Source organism: Heloderma suspectum, chromosome 2, assembly GCF_057233095.1.
Source record: "Heloderma suspectum isolate Gila_16-S chromosome 2, 16-S_ref, whole genome shotgun sequence".
In the NCBI taxonomy this organism is placed as follows: Eukaryota; Metazoa; Chordata; class Lepidosauria; order Squamata; family Helodermatidae; genus Heloderma; species Heloderma suspectum.
In genome coordinates, this window is record NC_139459.1 from 177,535,091 (window position 1) to 177,563,066 (window position 27,976).

The window sequence follows — 27,976 nt, forward strand, 5'->3', positions numbered from 1 at the left end:
GATCTATGCTGTCCCAGGAACAAGCCAATGAAGGACTCGTGTAGGCGGTCCACTGACATGGCTGCCATGTAGAAGGAATTATATTCTTCCACATTTCCCCAGAGTGCTTAGACTACAGAGAAACTGCTTTATTGTAAAGGATAATTTACTCTTGAAAAGTTTCTTAAACCTTTATTGCTTAGTCTTAACTATTTGCTCTAGAGTCATATGTGATCATCATTGCTGAACATGATTCACTATTCCACCCCCAAAGCATTTGAGTAGGTGCCAGAGTTTAATACATGCCCCAAACCTGGCAGCAAGACAGCTGTTTCCCTGTCCTCAATAAAACTGTACATTAGGCAGAAAAAGATGCCTGGACCCAGCCTGCCAATAGGTTATCCTAAACAGCAGCTTGTTGGGCCTTACATTGCCCTAGACTCCTCTCATGAGGTGGGTTAAAATGCACAGTGAAACAACCTCCAGTTCAAACAAAGTGCTTGAATCTCCCCAGGTGAGAAAATTTTAACCTTAAACACCAGCACTAGCAGGTTCTCTCTTCTGGAACTGTACAGTTTAACTGTTTGTGTGTGTGGTGGTGGTGGGGTGCACGTGCAGAGAGAAAGTGATTTCAAAGGCTAAACCCAGCAAGATGCCTGCCTCCTCACCTCTGTTGGAATTTCTACCAGTCCAAACTGCTCGCTGAACTCTGGGGAGGAGCCGGTCAAAAGGACAACAATTGCCAGTCCTGACAGAATGATGCTCCACAGCAAGGGTTTGTTTTCCCGCAGGCTTTCCATGAACGGATGGCCCTGGAGCAACCAAGACAAGGATTGAAAGAGGAGCCAAGCCAAAGGCAGTTTCAGAAGTAGAACAGCAGGGCCAAAAGCCAAATTGCAGATATCACACAATCATGTATTCCCCTCCCCAGACATGTACCTTACAACTGGTCTCCTAAGTTGCATGCAAAAACATTAATTAACGCCAATACTTGTTTGAAGCTTGTGGGCATTTTTCACATCTTAAAACTGATCATGTCTGAGAACAGCCCTGATGTTTACTGCAAGAATCAGCTGACCTGAAGTAATGGATTTAAGGGGGCTTTAAATGCAAGTTTGTGGCTTGACTGACTGCAAAATTTCTTCATATCCAACCTATCCCAACCATACAGCTGTGAGGAATTACACAAAAAAAAGGTCTAGTGTTTCTCATTTCTCCTAACAAGAAATTAGAGATATTTAGGTCTTCTCAGGTTTGTTGGTAGGATACCCTATCTGATCCACTTTTGGTACAAACAATTCTACATGGAATAATTTTTGGGGTGGGAAAAAATTTCCGACTAGACTTTGAAACTTGGGCCTATGCCCAGTGAGGCAAAGCTTGCTAACTCTCCCGCTTGTTCTGCATGGCGCAACCCATTCCAGTCCCCCAGCATCTCTTCATCAATTCCCTTCTATACCAGCACCTACTGTTTTACATGTCTTGCAGAATGAGTCTCAAAATGGAGCATCAGGCTCCAGCATGACTGATACACTAAGGGAAGCCATTACATTATGGCACACCATACAGTTGTCCAAGCTGAGCACATCTCACCTTATAATTGATGGCGAATGTGGCCATTTGCATGGCCATAGACATGATGTAAACAGTGCTGTTCACCAGACTGGGTTCAAACTCCTTGTAGAGATCCACAAAGTCTTCTTTCCTTAAAGAACGAAAGAAAGAAAGAAAAAGGAAGGAAGGAAACAAAAGAAAGGTCCTTGAGAGTTTGTCTCAGTAGAATGCAAGCTCTTCCTTCAAGTTAATGTAAATCAGTACTTCATACAGGGTCTCAGTTCGGTGTTCTCGATTTACATGCTTTCTGGATCCCTTTACATATGTTTTGCCTCTGTTCCAGTTGGCTGCTACTCATTCCACTGTGAGGAATTTGTCTTCCTGATTCTGTAATTCCAAGCATAAATCCAAGCAGTACTCACTTGGGATCACTGCGGGCCTGTGCACCTTGATATAGATAAACCAGGCTGACAAAGTGGACCATGAACTGCAACAGCACCGTAAGAACTGTGTAGAGATTGAAGATGTTGGGGAGTGGACGCTCCCGGGAGAGGGTCTTCAGAGGCTGGAAACAAGAAGAAAGAAGTCAGGATCAGAGTTCCACAAATTGCCCTGGGTTTGGGGGCTGGTTGTATTCACTTGCTGGTACTGGGGAAATAGTCCAGGTTGAGCCTACTGCAGAATGAAAATGGCCCCCCAAATGAAAAAAAAAGGCTGTCAACTTGTCACAACAACCTAGACACACGGAGAAAAGGAAGGCCCTCCTACTCTGGTGTGGACCTATTTTGAAAAGGTGCAAATGATGTACAGTACAGCCTCTGTCAGGAGAGTTAGGTGGACAATAAGAAATAGCTTGTGTGTGCTTATTTTGCACAATTCTGCTAGTCAAGGAGAGGGGACAAGACACTATGCATAGCTCACAATGGGAAACCTTGCTTGCCACCACCCTTGCTTCTGAACAACAGGCACTGCCAACACTTTCAGGTCTTTCTTTGCACCCATAAAGACTTGAAACTTAAAATGAGAAAAGATCCTCAGATTGAAGCATGGGCAGGCTGCTGAAAAGGCACACTGGTAATGAGGACAAGTGGACAACATGCCATATTTGAGACACGCAAGGATGTGGCCAGTGCAAACTAATCAGCTCAAGCCCCTTTAGTCTGTCAGCACTGCCTACGTCCCCCCCCCCCCCAACACACACATACACACTATGAGATCAAGTCCTTCAGCATCTTCCTTCTTACCTTGGACCGAGAGATGAAAAGGAAGCAGCCAGCCAGCAGCAGCCCCTGCAGTGTAGCCTGGAAATCACTGAACTTTACTCCTTCCAAGTAAAGGACACTCTGGCTGTAGGCCAAGATGAGTGCGTTCAACGCCAAGATCTTGAACATCTGCAGCGTGGTGACCAGGGTGCAGCGGCCCTGCTTGATCACGTGACAGACTGCAGAAAGAGAGAGCCTCTGCTTGGGACTTCATTATGGACTGTACTAATTGCACTTCTGTCTTTAGGTCTACAGAGCTGGATCCCAGATATAAAAAAGAGGGGCCCAGAAAGGCTGGTGTGAGGCTTGTTCCAGCCCTGCTCTAGCCACCCATTAACTGAAAGTTTCTTAAAGTGGATCAGCCTGGGTTGCTCTGGATGCCAAGGGATGGAAATCCAATTACTACAGAAACATGATCTTCAAATTGCATGGGGCAGGGCTCAACAAAGAGTTACAAACAGCTGCTGAGGGTCATCCCTTCCTGGCCATTTCTCATACACAGGGTCAGACTGTCATTCCTATTGTAGCAGGAATGTAAAACTTGCGAGTATGTGCATTTGATTTAAAGATTCCAAACGAACACCATCACACCAACAGTGCAAGGGAGGTACTCAACAGGTGCTTTTACTGCCCTGTGTAAAAATCCCCCGGCTCCACCATTCAGGGTCCACGCAAGGGCACACAGTGCCTGCATGGCGCAAGGTGCTGGACGCAGGCTTCCTCCCCTCCATACTTACTGCACTGAATGGAGGAGAGCTTGGAGGTGAAAGGAGCTGCAATGCTGGCATCACCCAACTTCACAATGGGTACTTGCTCCTCCTCCAAATCCTTCAGCACCTGGCTGATCCTCTCCTGTTGGTAAGGGGGTAGGGGGAAGAAACACAAGACCCTAGTTTAACACACCGCAAGGCTCCAGATCGAGCCCTCCACAGATGCATCCCTGATGAGCAGCAATGTGACAAAGCTGTTCACCCTGAAAAGGAAAGGTACCAAAAAGAAAGCAGAGCACTGCTTAGTTCAAGAGCACTGGGAAATTAAGAAGCCCTGGTCAGACTGAGCCTTCTTCCTGGCATCCAGGATGAGGGCACATCAGCTTCCCTTCCATCCAACACCACCTCTTTCAGCATACTCTGCACTGGCATGGGGCCTCACAGAATGGTCTTTTTGCCCCTCCTTTGAGTTTCACAAAGGAAGAGATAGCCCTGAAGTCAGCACTGCGGTGGCACTGGTCGTAGAGAGGACTGGGAAGGAAGGCACCTCTAGCAACTTACCCGCTGCATGGCGAGCTGCTCCTCCCTGTGTGACATGACCCTGTGCTTGGCAGCCCGGGAGGTGGGCCTCATGTTGCTCCCGACCATGGAGGTGGGTAAAGCGGGTCTCCCATCAGTGGGCCCATCACGAGGCCTCTTCCTGCGCTCTGGGATGCGTTCAGGTGCATTGGCTAGCAGAGCCACCCCTGCAAAAAAGGATCACATCGCTGATGGCACAGGAGACATCAAGCATTGCCAGGGGAGCTGCTTTCAGGGGCAGGCACCTTTGGAGTTCTGTGTTCCTCATCCAAGAGAGACAGGAAGGAGCCTTTTAGAAGGGGTAGTGAGGAACTGCCAATCATGAACAATTGGCATAATTCTGTAATGCCTACAATAAGTGAATGGACCACCAGTCTATTTTGCTTAAAGCCTACGTAATCAAAGATTAAGTGAAGGTAAGCAGATTTCAAAAATTACAAAAAAAATGTAAATACATGGCAGCCCTTTCTTGAGATTTGGAAGCATGAATAAAACTCCTAGTGAGTTTTATTTTATTTTTTATATATGGTTGATTTGGTCAACTCTGTATTGATTTTACTTTTAATCAAATGGATGTACTACATAGGCATACACCCATACATAAATCAGTAATTCTGAATTTATTATAAAAAAAAATCAGGGCAGGGGATTCTTACAATTAAAACATTTTTAATATAAAAATTTGTACTAAAAATTGCAAATAACAAGCACCATCTTTTAAAAGGCGTTCCTTCCTGTGTGAGAGACGCAGAATGACTCTAAGATGCCTGCTCTGACATTAAATGTAGCACTTAAAAATTAAGGGGGCTTTTTTAGAAAAGTAACAACTGATGCAACTATGCAACTGATGCAAAGTAACAACTAAAAATCACTAAGCAACTAAAACTCAAGATGAACAGACTAAGCTTTCTTTAAACAGGGTGTCAGTCCTAGAAAGGTTTACTTCTTTTGGTTTTAGATCAGGGGCAGGGAACGTGTGGCCCTCCAGATATTGCTGAACTACAACTTCCATCAGCCCTATAGACAGCATAGCCAATGAGCCACATATTCCCCACCCCTATTTTAGATGATGGTGGCCCACATCACAGCAGATACCCTATTAGAAGAGGCATTCCCTCCTGTGAGGGGTAGGGAAATGCCTCTTCTAACTGGGTGTTTGCCATCCATCATGTATGTAAGCCTATCTATTAACCTGTTTTGAATGGGGTCGTGCTGCCACAGAATGACCAGGCTCGTAGCCTGGGAGTGCTCTTGGATCCTACGCTGTCCCTGGATCTCCAGGTGGCAGTGGTGGTGAGGAGGGTATCTGTACAATTATGTCTAGTGTGCCAGCTTACATCACAGATATTACAGTGCTCTCTGTGTGGGGCTATCCTGGAAGCATGTCTGGAAACGTCAACTGGTGTAAAATGCAGCAGGTAGGCTGCTAACCAACCAGTCCACAGTAATGTGATCATATCACCCCAATACTGAATGATCTGCACTGGTTGCCAATTGTTTTCTGAACTCAATTCAAGATCTTGGTTTTAACCGTTAAAACTCTAAACGGCTTAGGGCCTGGCTACCTGAGGGACTGCCTATCTCGGTATGAACCTGCTCAGTTACTAAGATAAGCAGGAGAGGCCCTTTTGAAGACACCCTCGCTTGCAGAGGCCCATTTGTCAGGCATGCAGGAAAGGGCTTTCTCCTTTTTAACTGAGTTAAAACTCACCCACATCAGCATGCTTCAGAGCCCCCACATCATTGGTCCCATCCCCACACATCAGCGTCACATAGCCAAGCCCCTTCAGTGTTGTGATCACAAACTCCTGCAATGGGAAAATATAGAGTTACGGAAGGGGGCCTGCAACCCTCTGTGGGAATCCATGCCATCGTCCCACTGCTACCGTGAACGCTCATGGGTTAGAATTACATGGCAGCTGCCATATCCTCATTTCAAACTGGCAGTCACAGAAAGATGAGCAGTAAGAGATGGCTCCCTAGCCTCATGAATTCAGCAGTTTTGAGAACTCTAGCTGGTGGGAAAACAAGGGGTTAAATTTTTACAAGTCAGAGCACAAGGCATTGGGATCCCTAGAAAGGACATAGCATGGATTTAGCAGGGCCCTACAAACAACTGTGGCAAACCCTGAACATTTCTGCATGGCATTTTCCCATTCTCTCAAGTGTGGCACTGCAGTGCTGAAAACGTACGGCAGCAATCCCTCATTAAAGGAGGAATCCTTCTCAACTACTTTGCAGCCAAGAGAAAGGGCTGTGTGGTTGGCACCACCAGGGTATGTAATGGCAGGTTGCAGAAGGATGTCAAATTCACTTCTGTACCCTTACCAAAATCTCTGTACAGATGTGTCCTTAGCTGCAAGTTAGCAGAGTGTGAGATGAAGGGGGCTTTTCGCAGGCCTGCTTGACCTAAGAACTACCTGTTCCCAATAAGGTCATTGCTCCGCCTAGCTGATGATTTTGTGGCTCTATTATGGCAGGTGGCAAGTGATTAAAAAAATGTACAAGGACATCTCACACACTGGATCAGCTTCCGTCTGTGTATGAGAGTGCGCATGTTTGAGTGACACCAAGTTAATCTTTGTAAATGGCCCAGAGGGCTTTGGCTTTTGGGTGGTATAGAAATGTAATAAATGAAATAAAGTGAAAGCTTGCACAGACTTAAAACTAACAGAAGTTGCTCTGAGAAAAGACAATGTTGTTTCCATTACATTTATTATTATTTCAGCTGCCTCCAAGGAGCTCAGGGAATCATATGTGGGCTTTCCCATCTTTCATCCTCACAGTAATCTCCCTGGGAGATAGATTTAGCTTAGATACAGTGACTAGCACAAGGCCACCTCACGCACTTCATGGCTGATTAGGAGTGCAAGCTTGGGGCTTCCCTCTCCATCGTTCGCTCCGTTGTTTCTCCCAAAGGCCTTGTGATAGTCCAAGGTTGTAAGCTGTCAGTTTATTCCACTAAGCTATAGAGGAGGCCTGGGGAACATGTAGCCCTTCAGATGTGTTGGACTACAGTTCCCATACGCCCTGATCACTGGCCATACTGGCTGGGGCTGATGGGAGTTGGAGTCCAACATTTAGAGGGCCAGATGCTTCCCACCCCTGCACCACATAGCATCTGTGTGTGTGTGTGGGGGGGGGGCATAGGTGCACTAGGCACTCCTTCGTTAAAAATAAAACCTGTATCTTTATTGGGTACAGGCACCGAGGGGACTTGCGGATGTTGTGTTGGTGGAAGAACCTCTCACCTTTTGCTTGGGTGCGACGCGTGCAAAGACCTGCACATGTGGGATGAGCCTAAGCAGCAGCTGTGGGTCCACCCCCTGGAGCTGAGAGAGGCCCTCCCCTGTGACGCACAGGTTGTGGTTTCTGGTCAGCTCCTTCACTGACTGTGGGACAATTGGGAGAGTGACAGTGCCGCTGATGGACTGCCACTGCCAGCTGGAACCTGGAACAGAGGTGGCTGATTAAAAAAGAGGCAAGAGCATGAGGAGGCGTTGTCTGTTCTGCACCCCGCAAACTCAATTTGTTCCTTGAATTTTTATCCCATAGCCAAGCTCACCGTTTCCCAATGTGGCTACATAAACAAATGAAAATAGATCAATTTAGTTGGGCCGCTCTAGTTAAAACTGATAGGAATCCTCTTGCTAATCATTTCCTTGGAACACAGGTTGGGGTTCCACACACATGTATCCCAGGATCGTCAATGAGAAGATCAATAATGGCAGACAAGCAACCCTACAAGGACGTTTGCCCACCACTGCTTACCCAGCCTGCCAAACCCTAGATGTGTTCTAGGGTGCATTCTCAGTTCTCATGGGTGGTAAGTGATGCCCCAGAGCCTTAGCCCGCATGCACGAGCTATGTGTGCACCCTAGAACACACTCCAGAATTCGGTACAACACACAGGTAGTTCTTTGCCTGACAATCCATGTGGGAAGGGTTCCTGCTGAAGGTATAATGTTTGAAAACCACTACCCTAGCCGTATGCCAGAAAGAGCTCAGATTACATAGTTTCACTGGCTGCCGGTGACTGTGCCTAGCCCAAGACTCGCTGTCTCAGACAGGAAATCCTGCATTACGTTCTGGAGTCCACAATGGCAAACACACTGTGCAAAATGTTTTTCTTCCTCTCTCCTAATACTAGAACCTTGAGTCATTTAATGAAGCTGAATGGTGGGAGATTCAGGAAGATAAAAGGAAGTACTTCTTCACACAGCACATAGTCAAACTATGGAATTCTCTAACATGGGCTGTAGCAGTGGCTGCCAACCTGGACAGCTTCAAAAGGACATTAGACAAATTCATGAAGAGTAAGGCTATCAACGGCTACTAGTCCTGATGGCTCTGTATTAGCTCTGGTATCAGAAGCAGTGCGCATATGTATGTTAGCTGCTGGGGAACATGGGCGGGAGGGTGCTATTGCACTCATGTCCTACTTGTGGGTTTCCCACAGGCAGCTGGTTGGCCACTGTGGGAACAGAATGCTGGACTAGGTAGGCCTTTGGTCTGATCTAGCACAGCTCTTCTTATGTTCAGAGTGGTAGCAGCCTTTCTTCCCTCCCTCCTGGAGCCTTTTTACCTTTGTTACTAGGTGGCTGCAGAATTAGTGTCTGTTCCTTTTGGGTGAAGTGCAACTCCTGGGCGACGTGGCATGCAGTCAGTGGGTTGTCACCTGTTATCATCACCACCTGAGGAGGGGGAAAAGAGGCAGGCTAAAGTGAAATTCTTCAAATGCAGGAGCTGGAGGTGCACTCCACATATGCTGCACAGACTGAGCTCAGCAGTGTTGGAAATTTGTTTTAGAAATACTCCTTAAATCTGCAATTTGTACACCATGCATACAGATCAGTGCAAAAGCATGTCACACCTCAAAATGTGTTCTCTGCTGAAATTTATGCTTTTTTTCCCTGTGCAGATTTGGAAAGACATTTTTGATGAGGGAAACAAACCTCTCCTGGGCAACATTCAGGGCACATTCCTCTATTTCAGCAACTCTCCACCATCAGCAGCAATGCTGTGAGTTCAGCTACTAAGACATATGGGCCTTTCAAAACACCCCTCCAACTCTCAATCCCATCCACTGTTTTTTTTTTTAAAGGAGAGTTCTGATCTATCCCCAGAACTGCAGTATCCCAACTCACACAATGGACTGGGATGGGGAATACCTATACTGCAGGAAGGAAAGCCTGCTGCTTCTCCATCCCCCCACCCCCCCATACTTTGCAAGAAAGGCAGCCCTGGGATGTTCATTTACCTACAACAGCTAAGTGAGACCTCCATGTTGTTCAGCAGCACGTACCTCCCCAAACCAGGTGCTGGTGGCAAATAGCAGGAGAGGGCTACTGCCTTTATGCTCAGCTTGTGGACTTCCCAGAGGCATTTGAGTGGCCAAACCAAGATGCTGGACTGGTCAGACCTTTGATTTGACCCTGCAGGACTCTTCTTAAAATTCTTATCTTTTCTTCAGCAGTCCTTCTCCAGAAAGCTTGCTGCCCTAGCTGATTTAGTTGTGTGTGATTATTAGTGTACACAGCTTTCTTTCTGCAAATGCAGGTATGTTCCTGGAAATTTCCACTCAGCTAGAGGGCAAGCAAGGCATGTGAAGGGTGAACTCCATGCCACACCCTTGCATTTATTAGAGCTGTGCTTCTGTTTATGTTATGGCCACTATGAGGCAAGCCTTTCTTTATGCTCAAAGCTGCAGCAAAAGGAAAATGAAGATTGCAGGCAAGTGGGAGGAGGGGATGGAGTATTAGGAAAGCAGGTGGCATTATGCAGGTTGGCCTATCAGCTTGCCTAGGTTGCCTATCAGCTTGCCTAGGTTGCCAACACACCATGTCTGTGTCTTCCACAATCTCTGAGCCAGAACATCTTTGTTTCACTCACATGATGCGAAGCATTCAGGATCTCGCGGATGACTGGCTTGGAGTCCACTTTTAGGGGACAAGAGACCACAATGAAGCCCACAAACCGCAGGTCACACTCAAGTGCCTCCCGCTTTATCTCTCGTGCCTTTAGATGAGAAAAAGAACAAAGGTGAGCATAACCATTTAAATTCAGATGGCCCACATAAAGAAATGGGAATTTGCATCCTGCTTTTAGGGTGAGCCTCAGCCAGCTAACTGCAACACTGAAATCGCTTTGGAAACCAGCCCGTTCCAGAGCTTGCTTGATAATCAAGAGATGTTAAAAAAGAGAATCCAGATTCCATCTAAACCTGTCTTGGAGAGCTCAGGCCAGAGATCATTTCCTAGTTTCATTCCACCCTTGTCCTGAGTTAGTCACCCACCTCCTCTTAAATGGCACCTGGCCTCGATTAGAGGAAAAGACCAGCCCCTTCCTAGGGCAGCCCATTCCCACGGACTTGCCAGTGACTCAGCTGCCCTCCTCTTCCACATCACTCCTCTCTGTCCCTCTTTGCATTCACTGCAGAACTTCTTGATCTCAGGCTTTAAACTCCCCACCTCCACTGTATCTTCTCTCATGTGATCACTTCCTCCACCACATAGAATAACGAATTCACTGTCTTCCAACCCCTTTCATATCCTCCCCTCTCCCATCTTTCTGCCTTCCGTCCTAGTCCTTCATTATGCCCCACACAGTCTTTTCCTCTAAAGTCATCAAGGGCATCTCCCTTTCATACCACAGTTGCCCAACAAAAGCCTTAGCCAAAACCATGCCACACTGCCTGCACCTCCATTGCCCATTACCTTGCCCTCATTTGTCAGCTCCTAGCCTCTCCCTCTATGCTGCCCTTGTCCACTGGTTGTAAACCTTGCAAACAAGAACCAGGTAACTTCTGGGCTCAGTGCAGCACCAGAACACTCAATAAGCAGCCTTCCAGGAAGGCTGCATATCACCCTCGCCACCAGAAAAACAGCCCTGCTCTGCTTATTCTGCACTCTGAAGGATCCTGCCCAGCCTGCAAAAGAAAAGGGACTGAGAGAGAGAGAGAGAGAGAGAGAGACAGACAGACAGACAGACAGCTGGGCACTGACGCCATTATCTATAAATACAAAAGATTCTTCAGCACCTTCTTTCCTCCCTGCTTTGAGAAGAGCACGGCTGAGTCAGGGGGGCCATGGATCTGGCATTCACAGATGCACCTGCCATAGCAGCAGGCTCCTGGTAGAGCATGTGGAGTGTGCCAGCCTGTACAGTCCAGGAGGGACAGGGGATGGGGGACCAAAGTCTACCTGCTGATGAGTGAGGTGTCCCAGTTCCTTGTAGCCAAGTGCTAGGACCCTGGCTCCTTCCCGCGAGATCTCTGTGTGGATGTCGTTGTAGCTACTTGGGCACTGAGAGAACTACACAAGAAAAAGAGGAGTAAGAGGGACAGTCAAGACAGAACTTGGAAGAAAAAAATAACAACACAGTACAGGCCTCATTGTCCACTACAAGGGATAGCAGAGCTATTGCCTCCATGATTCAGTCTTGGCAGTATAGCTAGTCAGCCTCAAGCTTGGAGAGTATCTCCCCCATCATTGGGCAAAGGGGAAAATCCTATGAAAAATACTGCGCCCCTAAGAAGTGTGGGTTGGGCTACCCTTTCGGGGGAAAACACTGAGGAGGCAGAATTGTTTTTTTTAACCAGGCTGGCAGGATTGGCTATGTAAAACTTTTCTCATATAAAGGTGAGGAGACTAGAGGGAGAGCACATGGTAAACTCTGTAAGTCTCACACTGGGAATAGGGTACAGTGAAGGGCACTTTTTGAAATGTCAGTGTACCTAAGACAAAAAGGGCCCTGCAAAACCATAGAGCATGTTCACTTGGAGCTAAGCAGGGAGAGTATTAAGCCCTGTAAATGTTGGGTGTCCATGCTCCCTTCTTTCAGCTCCTGACCACACAGAGAATTAACAAGTTAGCTGGACACATGGGCAACTATGCAGAATGCATTTGCCAAAATCCTTCAATATGTATTTTGAGATGAAAATCTCTTCCCCCGCCCAAACATTTGGAATCTGAGAGGGGAAGCTGCTAATATAGAGCATACTAGACACCTGCAGCCATAACACTGGATAGTTAGTTTAAATCAGTATATCAAATCGTCTTAGTTCCCCGTCTCCCCCATCCACCCCTCTCCCTCAGGTTCCTGTTCTTCCTCCCCCTGGCTACTCGGCATCCTTTCGTCAGCCACTTTGCTTTGGGGCTTCCTTGCCCTTAGTACCCCTACCTCCTGGAACCTCTTTCCAGTCATCAGCCTGCCACCAAACGGTAGGCCTGAGACCTCGCTTGAGGTTTAATCTAGGGGTGGGGAAGCGCTGGCCCCTGGGCCATATCCAGCCCTTGGCATGTTCCTGTCTGGCCCGCAGCATCCACACCCCCCCTTGGCCTCATCATGCCCTCTTCCTCAGCCTGCTATGTTTCTGTGCTGAAAAGCCTCTTTCTCCCTTCCCAGCGCTGAAGCCCAACTGAGTTGACAGAGCTGGGGCAGAGCGCTCTCTTCCTGCTCTGGGAACCTGCTGTGTTTCCAAGCCGGGCAGGGAGGAAGAGAATCTCCCCGCCCCCCGAGGTAATCTGTCAGGGATTGGATACCAGTGGTGGGCACAGGTGGAGCCAAAAGGGGGCAGGGCCACGCCCTCACTATCTCTCACAAGACTTTGCTGGAGAATGCCAAATGCTATCCAGCTGTTACTGTATAAATCAGGTAATAGGTAGGAGGGAGGGATTGATAAATGCATTGTGAAGGGGAACCAGAAGAAATAAGAGAACATCTAAACAGGAGTCTGGGACACCAGGGAGATGAGCTACAAATCTTATTTACCAAAGAAAATACCATGTGCTCATGTTTTGCTTTTTGCTCGGTTTCCATGCTGGGTGGGGTGAAAGGGTCTTCCCCACCCCTATCTAAATCCCATACAAATGGGCAAAGTTCTTTTCTGTCACAGAAGGTGGACTACAAACATTCTGACCACTTTGCTCACTAAGCAGCTGGAATGTGTGTGAACATTCTGTACCATCACAGCCAATGTTGGAGACTTCAGCATCACACTAAAGATAACCAAATAGTTCCATGTTATACATATAGATCAGATACATGATGCAGTTAATTGTAAGCTTCCCCCAACTCAACCCAAAATAGCTAAACTGAAGAACAGTTTAAATATAGATTTACAGCTATGCATCAGTTTCAGTTTCATACAAGCATTTGGCAGAAGACCAGTCCACAATGCCTTCTCGGTTGAAACTTTAATTGTAGGTGTACTATGTAAGAGAAGAAGAACCCTGAATGTGCCAGACTATTACAACATGTGTGTACTCACATACATAGTACTTTCATAAACGGTCTTCCTTAAAAACAAGAAGCTGCAATGGCTGCTAGATGGCTTAAAGATACTAGACAACGGAGGATAGGTCTTTCAGTGGCCGCCAGACATGACAGCTAAATCTAAGCTCACTATTCCGAGGCAGCAAACCTCTTGATCATCACATGCTGAGGGCAGCTAACAGCGGGCAGCTGCCTCCATCTTGTTCTACTTCCCGGGGGCATCTCATTGATCAGTGCTGGCCGCAGCCTTGGACTACTAGCTGGACCACGTTCTGATCCAGCAGTCCTTGAAAGTCCAGCAAAGACCCCGTTTAACCCTTCTTAACAGCTGTGTTGCCAAACTGCCTACTACTGTTTTGAAAACAGAGCGGGGATCTTACAAGAGGTTGAAAATGGGATAATGTAAGCGCTCTCTATGTTATCTGATAATAATTAACATGGAACTATTTGCAAAATTTATACTCTATGCTTCTTAGTAGGGCCCACATGGATTTCTCCTCTTTAATTATATGGCACATTTGGGGTTTGCTGGCACTCCCCCCAGCATGTTATCTCTGGTCTGCCCAATTCAGGGGATGAGGTACTCATCTACAACGAGGCCAACCCACGACAGATGCAAGCAACTCCTTTGGGGTGATCTAAAAGGGCCCTAGCTACTAGGCCACCCATCTTCCCTATATGCCCAATCCTGCTTGGATTCTCATACACTGGTGCCAGCTATTTTCATGCCACGGTGAAGCTGGTGATAAAAGATAAACTAGAGGATTAAAAAAAGGAAATTGCACCCAACCCCCCTTTTGCTCACCATTCTGTGCAGCATCTCCGGGGCCCCCTTCACAGTTGCAATGTAACACAGATCAGTGGAGCCGACCTTCTCGTAGGAAGCCAAGACCGACATTCTTTTCAGGGCACTAGCAAAATGAAAGCGCTGGTGAATTTTCAGTCCCTGAGTTTTAATACTTCGGGGGAAAACTTTCTCATCTGGAAACAAAGAGATCGGGAAATCCTGAAAGGGTTCAACAGCACCACAAGCAGCAATCCTCTCTCCTGGGGCTCCCTTGGGGGTGGCAAAGGGGCCCATGTGCCCCAGGGATGTGTTCCTTATCGGAATGGTGGGAGCACCTGCTCCCCCTTCCGCAGCCTTGGAACACACCGGGGCAGCTCTTTGTGCGTGCAAAGGGGTTTCTGAAAGTATAGAAGCCACCAGAGACGGACTGGGGCACTGTTCAGACACTGACCCATAACTAGTTCCAAGTATTGCTCCAGGAGGTGAGCAGGCCCTCTCAAAGTAAGTCATCGTGGGAGGGGGTTTTAAATGACCCAGTTCTCATGGGACAACTACAAGCATCATGTGGAGAAGATGAAAATCTGAACTGTTGTTTGTTCAGAAGCACGTCCTTGGGCAAGACCTGCACAAACTCTGCTTAGGGCAGAATGGACGTGGGCAGTTACCGGCTTCTTTGCTAATGGCACCCCAGAAAAGCGCCATTTCACACCTCTGCCTGGAAGATGCTACGGACTTGCACGACAGAGGGCCGGAAGGAGCAGCTTCATCGCTCAGATGCTAAGCAAGCCTACCTTTGGTCAGAGTCCATTCCACTGCAGTCAGCATGGCTTTCTCCAGTGGGTCGCCCACCAGCGTCCCGTCATCCAGCTGCATCAGGGAGTGGCAAGTGGCAATGACCCGGTGGGTTTCAACAGGAATGTCGGACACAGGGGTCACATCTTTCCCGTCTCTGCAGCAAGAGCAAAAGGCCACACTGACATTGTTACTTCAGCTTAACAAAATCTTAGTTTGCTTTAACTCCTGATATCCTTGTGAGACAGGAGTTAACAAGAAAGAGGCAGAGTATTATTGCGGTGAACATAAAGCTTTACCTGTCATCACTGTGGAAACGAGATTTTAAGAAGTATACGAAGTGGGTGCATTCAGACATTGGATCTACTGTCCTCTAAACCAGGGGTGGGAAACCTGTGGCCCTCCAGATGTTGCGGGACTCGTAACTCCCATCCGCCCCAGCCAGTATGGCCAATGATGGTGGGAGTTGAAGTCCAACAACATCTGGAGGGCTGTAGGTTCCTCACCCTTGCTTTAAACTATGGTTTGGAGTATCACGAGTAAGTAAGGACTGCTCCCTCCACTTCTTCTCGCACACATGCATTAACAGAAGATGTCCTTGTTTTCTCAAACCACAGTTTGCCCTGACACCTGAATCTGCAACCTGTGGTTAAACAACTAATTCCAAATCAAACACTATTTCACATGGCCAATTTTGGGCTTGTTTTTAATCCATGCAGACTTTCCACCCAGATTAAAAGAGGATGAATGTGGTAAAGCAATCATACAAGTATTCTGCCAAATGCTCCAAATCCCAGCCTGACATATCACTTTAAAAAGCTTCTTCAGGACAAAAGCACCACCTGGGCTTGGGATGAAGCACTGAAGACAACCAATCCAGATCAAATAAAAAAATCACTGTTGTGGAAGGAAAACAAGCCCAAGGTGGAGTTCTGTGAGTGGCCCCAAGTTTGTTCAAGTGATTGTTTCAATGTACTGCAAAATGCGGAACTTTGCCAGATTTGTTTAGCTTGGAATGGACATACAGAAATCTTGGATTACTGATCTGCTTGCTTTTTGACACAGGAACCTGAAGTCATCTAAATGTTAAGAAATGTGTGAAGTTATATGGAGTACAGAAGGTACCTGGCTCTGTGTATGCAAGGTTGTGCGTGTGCGCCATGATTCCACAGAAAAAGGCCAAAATGCAACATCAGCCACAGAACCCAGCTTTCTGAGAATCCCAGCTTCCATTAAAAACATTTCTAGCTCTTATGGCTATGAAGCTATGCTAGAAAGTGACATTTCCAAAGCCAGAGAGGCACTGTCTGAATATGATTCCCAGTGGTCAGATGGTGAGGCTTCTTTGCCATAAATGCTTCACTCTTCCTCCCTTGACTAGCACAGACATAACTGGGCAAAATTAATCATACAAATCTGCAGAATTTACACCAAATGCAGAATTCAGCTTCTGTGTTACAGAATTAGGGTGACCTTGACGCAGAAGTCTGATTTTTTTGAAAAAGCAGAATGCCCTGTGTGGGTATCTCTATTATTGCTTCAGAATACAAAGGAAGGAAGGAAGGAAGGAAGGAAGGAAGGAAGGAAGGGTGTCGGCAAGTCAGAAGACTTTGGTTGGAAGATAGTTCTGAACGCCTCTCCCCAGCATCCTGCATTCTCTCACCCCAGACCTACCTGAGCCCAGCCACACCCCTCACCACGAGGTTGTCGCTGGTGAGTGTGCCAGTTTTGTCAAAGCAGCAAATCTGGACCTTGCCTGCAAAGGGGATGCGGAATGGTTCTGTGCAGTAAACATCTGCAAGAAGACAAAGGGTGTGTGTGTGTGAGCATGCAATGTCAGCAGTCTCTATGTCCCTTACTCATTATTTTACCCTACCCCACACACTCATTCATTGCGGTTAATAATGTTAAAATACCTTCCCCTCAGGGTGCGGACCTTGCCATCACACCCATCTGTCTCGAAATAGAGAGGAAATCAGGAGAGCAAGTGCATATATGCGCAGGAGCTATTACAGAAGATAATGTGCCCATGCCACGTAATTACAGGAAGTCGGGGGGGGTGTGTTTGTGTGTGTGTGTGTGTGTGTGTGTGCACGTCCACCTATCAGAGGGCAAATGTAAGACATTTCTATTTGAGAAAGAACTTAGTGATGAAGCATTTATATCAGTTGTTTTTATCTGGTCCAGTATCTTACCGTAAATGTCTTGGCTGTTTAAATTGTTTTTAAGTTTTGTACGTTAAAGATTTTATATGTTTTTGTCTCATGTATTTGTGATTTGTAATTTTTCTGAACAGTCCGGTTTCAGCTATCGGGAAGGATAGAAATGAAATAAACAACATACTACAACAATGTGGAAAAGGTTTATTTTAATATTTTAGTAACGTGTTTTTAAAATGCATATTTATAAGGCTAATTCTATTTTAAATTGAGGGTCTGGGATCTGAGCCCAGATCATGGCACAGGGCTACCTGGAGACCACAGCCAGCAGCTGCTCTGTCCAACAACCAAAGAGCAGAAGGAATTGGACAACAAAAACAGTGGCACCAAGAACTATGGCTCTATGGATCCGTTGCCACTGTGTCAGGGATACAATTCTCAGGCCAAAGGACCCCAGCTATCTCCTGGGGAAGGCAGAGGACCTATGAAGCCTCAGAAGGCACAGGCAAAGGCCTCCTTCATGGCTTGCTGAACCTTAAAGCAAGAACTGTGAGGAGGGAGAGGAGGATGCATGGAGAGTATGAACCCCCTCCCCCCTGTGATCTGAAGTCCATGGGAAATTGGGAGGGAATCAGTGCAGGGCTGTGTTGCTGCCTGGTGGACCAGATGAAGCCCGGTAATCCCTTGCAAAACTCCTACATCTAGTCAACTGTTACATAAGCAACATTGCTTTATGGTGTGCTTTATTTAAGGACACAATGTTCAAACGTTGTTGGCCACAGTATCCTACAATTACAATTAAAAGTTAGTGAACTGCTCTGAACCAAGGGGCAGGACAAGTTGTAAAATCAAATAGGGATGCTTCCTAGAAATGAAGGAAAAAAAAAAAAGTCACCAATTTGATATCCTGCAATTTCAAAGTGTGCAATCTCATTTTCTTGGAACTTACACAATTTGGCGAGAGCAATGAGTGAGGTGTTGACGGCCAAGGAGAGCTCAATGGGGAGTTCAGGGGGGACAACCGAGGTGAGGATTAAAGTGCATTCCAGGAAGAGCTTGTAACGGTTCCTGCTGGGGTCCTTGGTGCCTTGGAAAGAGGAGCAGATACACATTTGTGCCATTTTACTGCTATGCAGACCATCAATAAGATGGACTTCAAAGCTTTAATTCCTAAACTGCAAGCCAAAAGACACTAATGTTCTACAAAAGAACTAGTAGTATACTATGACTTTGTCCCCTGTGATCTCAAAGTCTCCGCCCAGAGAGGATGGTGCCCTATGAACCGCTGCACAATTTGCTGTTCTAGCCTTGTCCCCTTCTAATCAGCCTCCAATGAGGGCAGGTATTTCTGCTGTCTCTCTCTGCATTGGGTGTCAATGGATCATGCAGAGATGCAGCAGAACTACCTGCCCAGAGAGGAGGCACATCCAGAACAGTGACTTGTGTAGAAACACAGGCCGTGGGCTCCTGAGGGCAGGCAGCTATTCTTCCTATACCCTGGAAATGGAAAACTTTTCAGATATAAGGATGAAGCATTCCTCCCATTTAAAAGCATGCTTCAGCTACTGGAATCTTGAGCAAAGGTACTTTAGAGCCTGGAGTCAGTGGATTCACTCGGAGGCCTGTATTTCAGGTTCAATAACCAACTGTAAAATGGGAATTATATACCACACAGGGTTGCTTGGAGGATATGAGATAAAGAAAAAGAGTAGTTACCCAGCCCCAATCTTCACAACAGGGAAAGGTCAAATATAAATTAGGGGTGGGGAACCTTTTTCAGTCTGAGGGCCAAATTCAATTTCAGAGACACTCTTGGGGGCTGCATTCCAGTGGCAGACAGGGCCAAAGACAAAGAAAGCAGGGCCCAAAAGCCAGCATATCATAGCTTAAAGGTCTTACTGCCAGTAACTAAGCTTAGGAGAGGCATTTCAACGTTTTAGAATGGGGGAAAACCTACATAAGTTGGGAAACTACCAAACAATAGGTAATTGGGGGAAAAGGGTGGGGCCAGGAGAAGGGAGGAGTGCCTATCTGGAGAACCCAGGAGGGCTGGATTTGGCTCCTGGGTCCGAGGATCCACACCCCTGATCTCAATACTTCAGTACTGCATGCTGCATGTACTTCTAAACAGGAGATGGAAAACCATAGATGAGGGCAACAGAGATATTTTGGGTGAACAAGAAGGGAGATAACCCCAAGTAGCTCCTTAGGAAGCATTGTTGTTGTTGTTGTTCAGTCGTGTCCGACTCTTCGTGACCCCATGGACCATAGCACGCCAGGCCTTCCTGTCCTGCGCTCTCTCCTGGAGTGTGCTCAAGTCCATATTCATTGCATTGGTGATGCTATCTAGCCATCTCATCCTCTGCTGCCCCCTTCTCCTTTTGCCTTCAGTCTTTCCCAGCATCAGGGTCTTCTTTTCCAGTGACTTTTCTCTTCGCATTAGGTGGCCAAAATATTTGAGCTTCAGCTTCAGTATCTGTCCTTCCAATGAGCAGTCAGGGTTGATTTCCTTTAGGATTGACTGATTTGACCTCCTTGCAGTCCAGGGGACTCGTAAGAGTCTTCTCCAGCACCACAGTTCAAATTAGGAAGCATTAGGAGCAAGTAAACAATTCCCCTTGATAAAGACACACATCTTGAAACACTTGCCTTGTTTTTGGCCTTTACAGCTATTTTTGATCCTCCTTGTTGTTTTTGGGCAGCAGAAACATACCAGAACAATCCATAGTCCAGGAAAGGACAGCCTGTGTGAAATCCCACTCCATCTAACGCTAAGGCAGCCGCACTGATTGCATGGCCCTTCTGAGGAACACCAACCCATGCCCCCACAGATACCACGCCCACTTTTAGAAGCCCATCACCAGGGTTCAGAGAGATTAAGGATTACCTTCGATCCACACATAGGCTGCAGCAGCAATGGCAAAGACAAGCAGGAAGAGGATGAAGATGAAGGTCTCCAAGTTGTTGGCTGTCACCCGCTTCACACCAAACAGGATCGTACGCAGAAGCTTCCCCTGAGAGGAAGGAAGAGTTGTCAGTGGGAGACAGTTATCACATACCACCTCAGAGGAGTCGTTGAGAGAATGGAGCACATAAGGGAATGTTATCACTTGCCTCCAGGCTGTAGCGAGACTGAAAGGGCCATCCTGCTCTTCTAAAAGAGGAAGGACTTTGCTCCCCGGGGCATCGATATAAGAATACGGTAGTGTAACGCTTATTACTAGAGACTGATTTTGCTCATTTTTTTTAAGCTGAAGTTTGAGCAGTGTAGATGTGCAGAAAATTTTGAAACTTGAAGAAGTTCAAAGCTCAAGCTTTACCAGCAAAACTGTATGTGTATTCGCTCCATGCCGAATGGTCTCCTATTGCTCTGTGGTTCAGTGCTGGTTTATTTGCTCCATGCCAAACAGTGCCTGATCTGATATCAAGTTTTCGACCTCCATTACCTGCATCCTCCCACTTTCCTTTTTCCTGTTATTGTTTGGGTTTGTTTTTATTTGTTTTTCTTCATAGGCAGGTTTCATGGGGCGCTGCTAGGTCTCGGGGCAGTTGCTAGGGGCAACGGCCATGCTCCCTACCACAGATTGTATTGCTTTGAAGGGATGAATCAGAGTGCAAGGAGGGAGGGGCAGCTGGTGGTCCTCCCGTGATGACCTGTGTGCGGATGGAGTTTGTGTATGTGTGTCAGAGAGAGATGGGTGTAGTGGGCAGAGCGATGTGGCAGGAGTGGATGGGGTGCAAGACTGGTGCCATTTTGGATGGCTCTGATTCAGGGAAGGTGAGAGAAAGATGATGTTTTGTCTTCTTTCCACCCCCCCCCCCCCCGTCTCACCTTTGTTTTTCAGGCCTAGGTGAAGGTGAGTATGGGGGTTGAGCTTCTTGGGTGAGGGCATGGAACACCCCCTTTCCCTGCAACAGAGTCTGTCTCTGCAACAGGGGTGAGTCTGTCTATGCTTTCCTGTAACAGGAGGGGGCTCTTACTAGAAGGAGAGAGGCTAATTGTGTGGGTGAATGAGAGGAGGGAGGTGGGTTGGAAGACTCCCCCTTTGCTATGGCGGGGGGAGGCTTGCTTTAATGTACTGGGAAGAGGTCATATTATTGGGGTGCTCACTGAAGGGAAGCTGATGCAGGGCATAATTGGAAAGTTGATAGAGGAAAAGGGAGGGAAAGAAGGAAATGCCCCCTGAAAGTTGTTCCATTTGCAAGGGAAACAGCCAAACATATTTTCATCTAATCATTCTCAGACTACTACAGCCCATGGCGACACGGGCTTTACACTAGTGTTATAAGATCAGCTAACTTAATGTCGCCCCCCCGCCGAGAGTTATAAGGTTTATCAGAAGTGAGGAAACAATGAGGGACAATGCCCCTGGATAACTAAAGGCTCTTGAAAGTGGAGTTACATTTCCCATATTGGTAACTTAATTAACCACACAAGCCTCTGGTTTCTGGATCCTGAGCTGGGACTAATTCATCTAAACAAATATGAACACATGTTTCTGCTGTCTCACATAAGGGCAGTGGCTCTTCACTTGCTTCTTACCTGAGATGTGTTGAAGCCTGTCCTCAGAACATAGGCCACGCACCCATTATCGACGGCTGTAAAGGAAAGGAAGGGAAAGGTATTACACAAGGTATTAGCATGAAGCAAGTTTCACCTAACCATGTCAAGCCATGCAGTGTGGTGTAATCTCTCATTAAGATTAACTGTTTCCCAGCAGAGCTGTAGAGTATTTAACTAACGAGGTGTTTTTGGTTAGCCTGCTCCTAGCAGAGAGATTATTTTGGTACTTGGTTCATATTTGGATTAAAGAATAAACCTTTCGTCTGCTATTTGGGAACCTTCATTTACATGTGAGCTTATTCCATGGAACCCTTGAAGGACAAGTCATCACATGGCGTCAGACATCAGTGTGGATTTTGGTTTTTCCCTCTGAAGTTGGGAGTTTGTTTTAATTGAAGATTTGGATTTGTTCCAGCCTCCACCTTCACTTGCTTTGTGACGTAATTTGGCTGAGAAGTGCAATCGCTGGGAACAAGCTTTTAATTTATATTTTACTGCAGCAGGACTTGATAATCTTTCCAAGAAACAGCAAGTAGCTATTCTGCTCCACTGTGTGGGAGAAGAGGCTTTGATGGTATATAATATTTTTGTTTTTCCTGACGAAGGGCCAAAAGATATAGCAGAAGTTTTCAAACAATTTAGAATATACTGCACTCCTTGTAAGAACCTGGTGTTTGAACAATATTCCTTTTGGAGCTATTCACAGAGGCAAGGAGAAACCATTGAAGAATTTGTTACTGAACTTAAACTTAAAGCTGGCACCTGTGAATTTGGGTGTGCAGCTAATGATACGGTGAGAGATAAGATTGTGTTCAGTGTGAAGGAGGAGAGACTAAAGAAAGACTTTTGAAGGAAACTGATCTTCTTGAGAAAGCAGTTGAAATATGTCAGGTGGCTGAGGTAACAAGAACTCAACTGCAGACTATGGCAATTTCCTCCAAGGAGTTGTATGATGTATATGTGACTGACAAGAATCGTGAAGAGATTCCAGTTCAAGTTCTTGGAGCCAAAAAGTCACAATTTGAACGTAGATAAAACCAGACAAGAGATAACAAGTGCACCTATAAGTGCCCCTATACAGACTACAAATGCCCCTATATAGACTAGAGATAACAAGTGTCCCTTTTGTGGTGTAGTACACAAGCCTTAAAAACATCCAGCAATTGGAAAGACGTAATAAATGTGGCATGAAAAAAACATTATGCCAGATTATGTAAAGCTACATCATTAACTCTTGATAAAGGACAACAAAGATATCAGACTCATGAGTTCGATGTAAGTGGTTTGTTGATAGGAAAATTACCACAAGAGACTAATGGTTTAGATACAAACCAAAGTGCTGGATGGTATGTTGATATCATAGAATCATAGAATAATAGGGCTTGAAGGGGCCTTCAAGACCATCGAGTCCAACTCCCTGCTCAGTGCAGGAATCCAAGTCAGAGCATCCCTGACAGGTGGCTGTCCAGCCTTTTCTTGAATGCCTCCAGTATGGGAGAGCCCACTACCTCCCTAGTTAGTGATATAATTATACAAGGTATATAATTATACAAGAATTTTCAGTAAAGTTTAAATTAGATACAGGAGCCGAGGCAAATGTATTGCCATTCAATATATTTTGTGGGTTACCTGGCAAGGAAGTACTAACCAAAAATGATGTAACTCTTGTGGCTTATGGTGGGACACACATACAGCCCAAGGGGACTATTGTTCTTGAATGTCACACTCTGAAGGGAGAAACCAGATGACTGTTTTATGTAACAGATTGTTCAGCAATTCCATTACTGGGCAGATCAGCCTGCAAGACTTTGGATTTGGACCATGGGGTTGATGATGTACTTACAGCTGAACCTTTGATGCAGGAATGGCTGCTTGCTAGGTACTCTGATGTTTTTGAAGGTTTGGGTGAGTTTGAAGGCTCTCACCACATACATATTGATCCAACAATTGTTCCTGTTATTCATGGATGTTGGAAGGTGTCTTTTGCAATACTTGATAGGCTGAAGGACACTTTGTGCCAGATGAAGAGTGCAGGAGTGATAACTAAAGTTACAGGCACCACAAATTGGGTGAGCAGCCTTCTTACAGAAAAAAAGAATGGGAAGCTGTGTATACGTCTTGACCCTCATGATCTCAATAAAGCAGTTCGAAGGGCTGCCTTAGGCACCCAGATCTGGCAGCACTAGGCCCTCTCTGTCTCATACTCTGGCTGCATATGCCAAGCTCACATTAGCAATCAAGTATCTGCTAAAGAATTCTGCTAAAGAATGATGAAATCCCAATTTAAAGAGTCCTCAGAAAGGGCTCTCAGCATATAAGGGCTTCTCCACAATCAAGTCACACTAGCCAGGCAGGTACATACGTTTCAGGCCTGTGCTGGCTTTCTGCGGGGGGATGTGCTGCACGACTTTTGTTCCTCCAAAGATGACATGCAATCTGGAATCCAATTGCATGTCCAGGACATGTTCTGGGTCCAGCTCCTCAACTGGCTCCTGCGAGAGAAAGCAGCATTGGGGCACCGCTAATAGATGGCTAATGGATGCCCAAATTATCCTGCCAACATAAGGCAAGCAAGCAAGCACCCAGATCTGCTCTACTGTAGAGCTACTTTATCTCTGTATCCTTGCCCACACAGGAGAAAGCATCATGCATAGTATTTTTGGCATGAGGGGATCTAAAAACTAGGGACCAAAGATCTGGGGCTGACCCTTCAGGTGTAGGAAACACATCAGGTACACAAATCAGGGCTGCTTTCTGTGTTATGCTTTAGGGAAAAGTGTGCACCCTGGACTATGTGTATAGTATAGTGTGCACATTGTTCATTCCAGGTAGAAGCAGCAATACATTTAGGCCTTCCCCTGGAGATGACCCCAAGCCTGAGCATCTCTGGAAGAAATGCAGGGCTCTGGAAGAAATGCAGGACCTCGATGAAGCTGGTATGACTGTCGTTAAGCATGGTTGTGTTCTGATTTTATAACTGGATCATTTTATCTGTTGCTGTTGTTTAACACCATGCTACTTGCCTCTAGCCTTTGGAATTGAGGAATCTGGAGGGTATGGGGAGAAATCAGTAAGTGTTAGCTATGTGGGAAACCAATGTGAGGGGAGGTGGCCACCCCTCCATAAGTAATGGACATACAAGGGTATCTGGATCTGAAATACTGGAGAAGGCACTGCTTATCAAAGAGAGTTCAGAAGCCATTACAGAGTAGTTTCCTGCCAGTGGCTCAGATCGCTGTCTAGCTCTCACTGAGGTGGGAAAACTGTGTCTGAGCTGTGCCATTCCGAGTACATGTGGAGGCCCCCACCCCTCCCTTCCTCTTTCACCTCCCCACCCTTTCCTGCAATTGACCTGTAAGGGAGAAGGCTAGGCTAGAGCTCTTCTCCCAAACATCTGGTTTCCTATGTGGAGGGATTTTTTAAAGGGGTGGCATGGAGGAACATTTCAATGTGTGTGCTCCCACCTGCAGTCTGGAGTGGTATAGCCCGCTCACACATTTGCTACTTCAGTGAGAAGTAGGCTTTAGATGCCATGGACAGTGGTGAGTGTAACCATCTAGTTCAGCAGCAGCCAGCCAGGTACACTGGGATGCTCACAACAACTAGGAGGGGTTATGCCCATCTTGCTTCCCCCATCACCACCACCAGCACCCTGATGCCCAGACATCTGCTGCCTCTGAACCTTTTGGTTCCATTTCACTAGCAGCAGTTGACTTATCTTCCATGAATTTGTTTTCTGCCCCAGTTGCTATGACAATCCCTCCCTCTGCACAAGGGAGTACGCATCTCTTTTTCTCCCACTGACTTCAAGTTTCTAGTCCTCATTACTCAAAGGCTGACTTCCCTATACCTGATGGTACCTCCTCAGTCATCTTCCTTTGCTTTCATTTTTTACAACAGGGCTGGGCAATTTGTGGCCCTCCAGATGTTGTTGGATTGCAACTCCCATGATGCCTCAGCATTGATTATGCTTGCAAGGGCTGATGGGGATACAGTCCAACAACATCTGGAGGGCTACAAGCTGCCCAGCCCTGTTTTACACTCTCCACCAGATACAAGTAACTGGCTGTTAGTCTTCTTTCTCCCCCACACCCTTCTCTTCTACCGTGTTTTCTGCCACATCATCCGCTAAGCCTGCAACAGCCTCCCCTCTGTATCCTTAAGTCCACACGCATTACTCTTCTTTCCCCGCCATCCTCTGGGTTTTCAGTGTCACTTGTGCCATTCGTACAACACCCGGTGCCCTGCTGACACTAAAGAGCTGGTGAACAAATGGCAGCAATCGCCAGGCAAACCTTCATCTGAGGCACTGATTCTCCAGTCAACATGGCTTCATCCACAATGCATCTTCCTCGCAGCAGCAGCACATCACATGGCACGAGGTTCTCATGGGGAGAGCGGCCTGGAATCGAGGGTGGGATGCTCAGAAAGGCCTTGTGGTAAGTGGCGGCCGTTGTTAGGGCTTCTCAAAGGACAGACGTTGCAAAGCAGGGGCGATGAACTTTAGGCCTACAGGCCAAATCTGGCCCACCGAGGTTCCCCAGATGGCCACGTCCCCTTCCCCTGCTCCCTTTCCCCCCAACCACTGATCGTTCAGTGCTTTCCTGGCTTTTGTGTTTTCTCCTTGCATTCTAAAAGGTTGAAATGTCTTTCTGAAGCCTTAGTTACAGGCAGTAAGAAGTTTAACCTAAACCAGTGGGTATTTTGGATCCCATCCATTTTGCCTTCAGACCCACCCACCACTGTAATGTGGCTCCCAAGAGCTCTTCTGAAATGGAATTCAGTTCTTGGGTTGAAAGAGGTTTAATACTCCTGTTGCAAAGAGCTTCACAAGCTCCTCTTTGCTCCCACAAACCAGCTGTTTCCAGTTTGCCATGACCAAACCAGGAGGAAAAATGCTCAGCAATTCACCCTTTCTAGTCAGTGCAATGCTACCAGTTTTGTGGCCTGAGTGCCCCTCTCTAGGTGCCAATGTGGTGACCCTCTATTTTGCAGGGACATTTTACTTTCTTGGGTTCTCTCCCACAGCGTCCCAAAAGCACACTGCAACTCTCATGCCCCTCTTCTCTGGCCTAGCAAGGAAGGATATTCCAGAAGAACGGCCAGAAATGCACCTTTTTGATACCGGACATACAAGGTACGCCTTTGCCTCCTCTGTCCCACTCCTTAAAATATTTCACATCGGAAGCAAAAAACTCTTCATGTACAGACCTCACAGCCTGACCCAGTTGACTCTAACCGTTATCAAGTTGGACCATCTGGCCCCGGAGATATCGGCAGACTCCTTCCTGCCCTGACTCTCAGCCAGCACCTGGCATCTTCACGGATACTTGAGGGATGCCTGAAGATAGGAAATGGGCAAGGCTGCACCCTGCCCCAAGTAAGAACAGCTAGATGATTTTAGAAATTCCTGTTTGCAATAAAGAAGGAAGCCCAATTACCGACTGACACAATGTCCCCTGGAATTATCTCATCACTGGAAACTGGTCGCCACTTCCTGTTTCTGTAAACCTGCAAGATGAAGAGAGATAGGAAGGTGGCACTTAGGAACCTGGGGAGGTGGGGAGATGGAGAAGCAGCCCACTATCTGACTTCCCCATATCCCGACATTTCTGACAGCTCTGCCTAAAGAACTGCTTAATGGAAATTATAGGACCAATGATCTCTCATCACAAGTTTACATAAAAGTGTCAGTTCTTACAAGGCAACTTGGGCCTGGTCAGGTAAAAGCCGTCCAGAAGATTAACTTCCTACACTGTACTCTTTTCGGCACCAGGTGAATACCATTTTATTTTCCCAGGAATTTTAGCATTTTAATCTGTCAGCTCTATTGTTTTAAATTTGTTACTGTGTTTTAAATCTCTGCATTGCTGCTGGATTTTATTCTGGTTGTACGTTATACTGTAGTTTTAAGCTTTTATATTTTATATTGTTTTTATGCTGTACTTGTGGTTTTAATTTTTGTGAATTGCCTAGAGAGCTTCGGCTATTGGGCAGTATAGAGATGCAATCAATCAATCAATCAATCAATCAATCAACATTAGAAGGGCAAGGCAGGTACCTCTTTGCTGCTGGGACATTTTTTGTGCCTCTCAATCGTATCATTTTACCCCTGAACTAGCTGCTCACTGAACAACAAGCACATATGGAGCAGTTCCCACTGTGCCATCACGAGAATCAGAGTTGCAAGAGGCTGCTGGGCTGAAGGAATGTCAGTGCAAAGAAAGTTCTGGAAGTGCTGCTAAACACCTTCTTGCTGTTGAGGGCATTCCACAAGACTGGTGGTTCACTTCTCGAGGGAGGATCCCTGCCTT

The 27,976-nt window shown here is 46.5% G+C and overlaps 1 protein-coding gene across 2 annotated transcripts in view; it reads right to left on the minus strand.

Annotated features, from left to right (window-relative positions):
- The window catches only part of ATP13A1 (ATPase 13A1), a 48,489-nt gene that overhangs the window by 1,356 nt on the left and 19,157 nt on the right, over positions 1–27,976 (minus strand). The window contains exons 6-25 of one of the 2 annotated variants that reach the window (XM_084836428.1): positions 27,104–27,173; positions 25,958–26,064; positions 24,025–24,154; positions 21,642–21,697; positions 19,986–20,112; positions 18,048–18,185; positions 16,614–16,734; positions 14,939–15,096; positions 14,166–14,341; positions 11,287–11,397; positions 9,977–10,102; positions 8,670–8,778; positions 7,336–7,535; positions 5,796–5,892; positions 4,067–4,251; positions 3,533–3,647; positions 2,778–2,974; positions 1,956–2,098; positions 1,573–1,684; positions 648–791 (exon numbers count right to left, since the gene is read on the minus strand). In XM_084836428.1, the coding sequence (XP_084692554.1) occupies positions 648–791; positions 1,573–1,684; positions 1,956–2,098; positions 2,778–2,974; positions 3,533–3,647; positions 4,067–4,251; positions 5,796–5,892; positions 7,336–7,535; positions 8,670–8,778; positions 9,977–10,102; positions 11,287–11,397; positions 14,166–14,341; positions 14,939–15,096; positions 16,614–16,734; positions 18,048–18,185; positions 19,986–20,112; positions 21,642–21,697; positions 24,025–24,154; positions 25,958–26,064; positions 27,104–27,173 (2,622 nt within the window). The remainder of the gene's footprint in view (positions 1–647; positions 792–1,572; positions 1,685–1,955; positions 2,099–2,777; positions 2,975–3,532; positions 3,648–4,066; positions 4,252–5,795; positions 5,893–7,335; positions 7,536–8,669; positions 8,779–9,976; positions 10,103–11,286; positions 11,398–14,165; positions 14,342–14,938; positions 15,097–16,613; positions 16,735–18,047; positions 18,186–19,985; positions 20,113–21,641; positions 21,698–24,024; positions 24,155–25,957; positions 26,065–27,103; positions 27,174–27,976) is intronic. The other variant, XM_084836429.1, reaches the window with a different exon arrangement.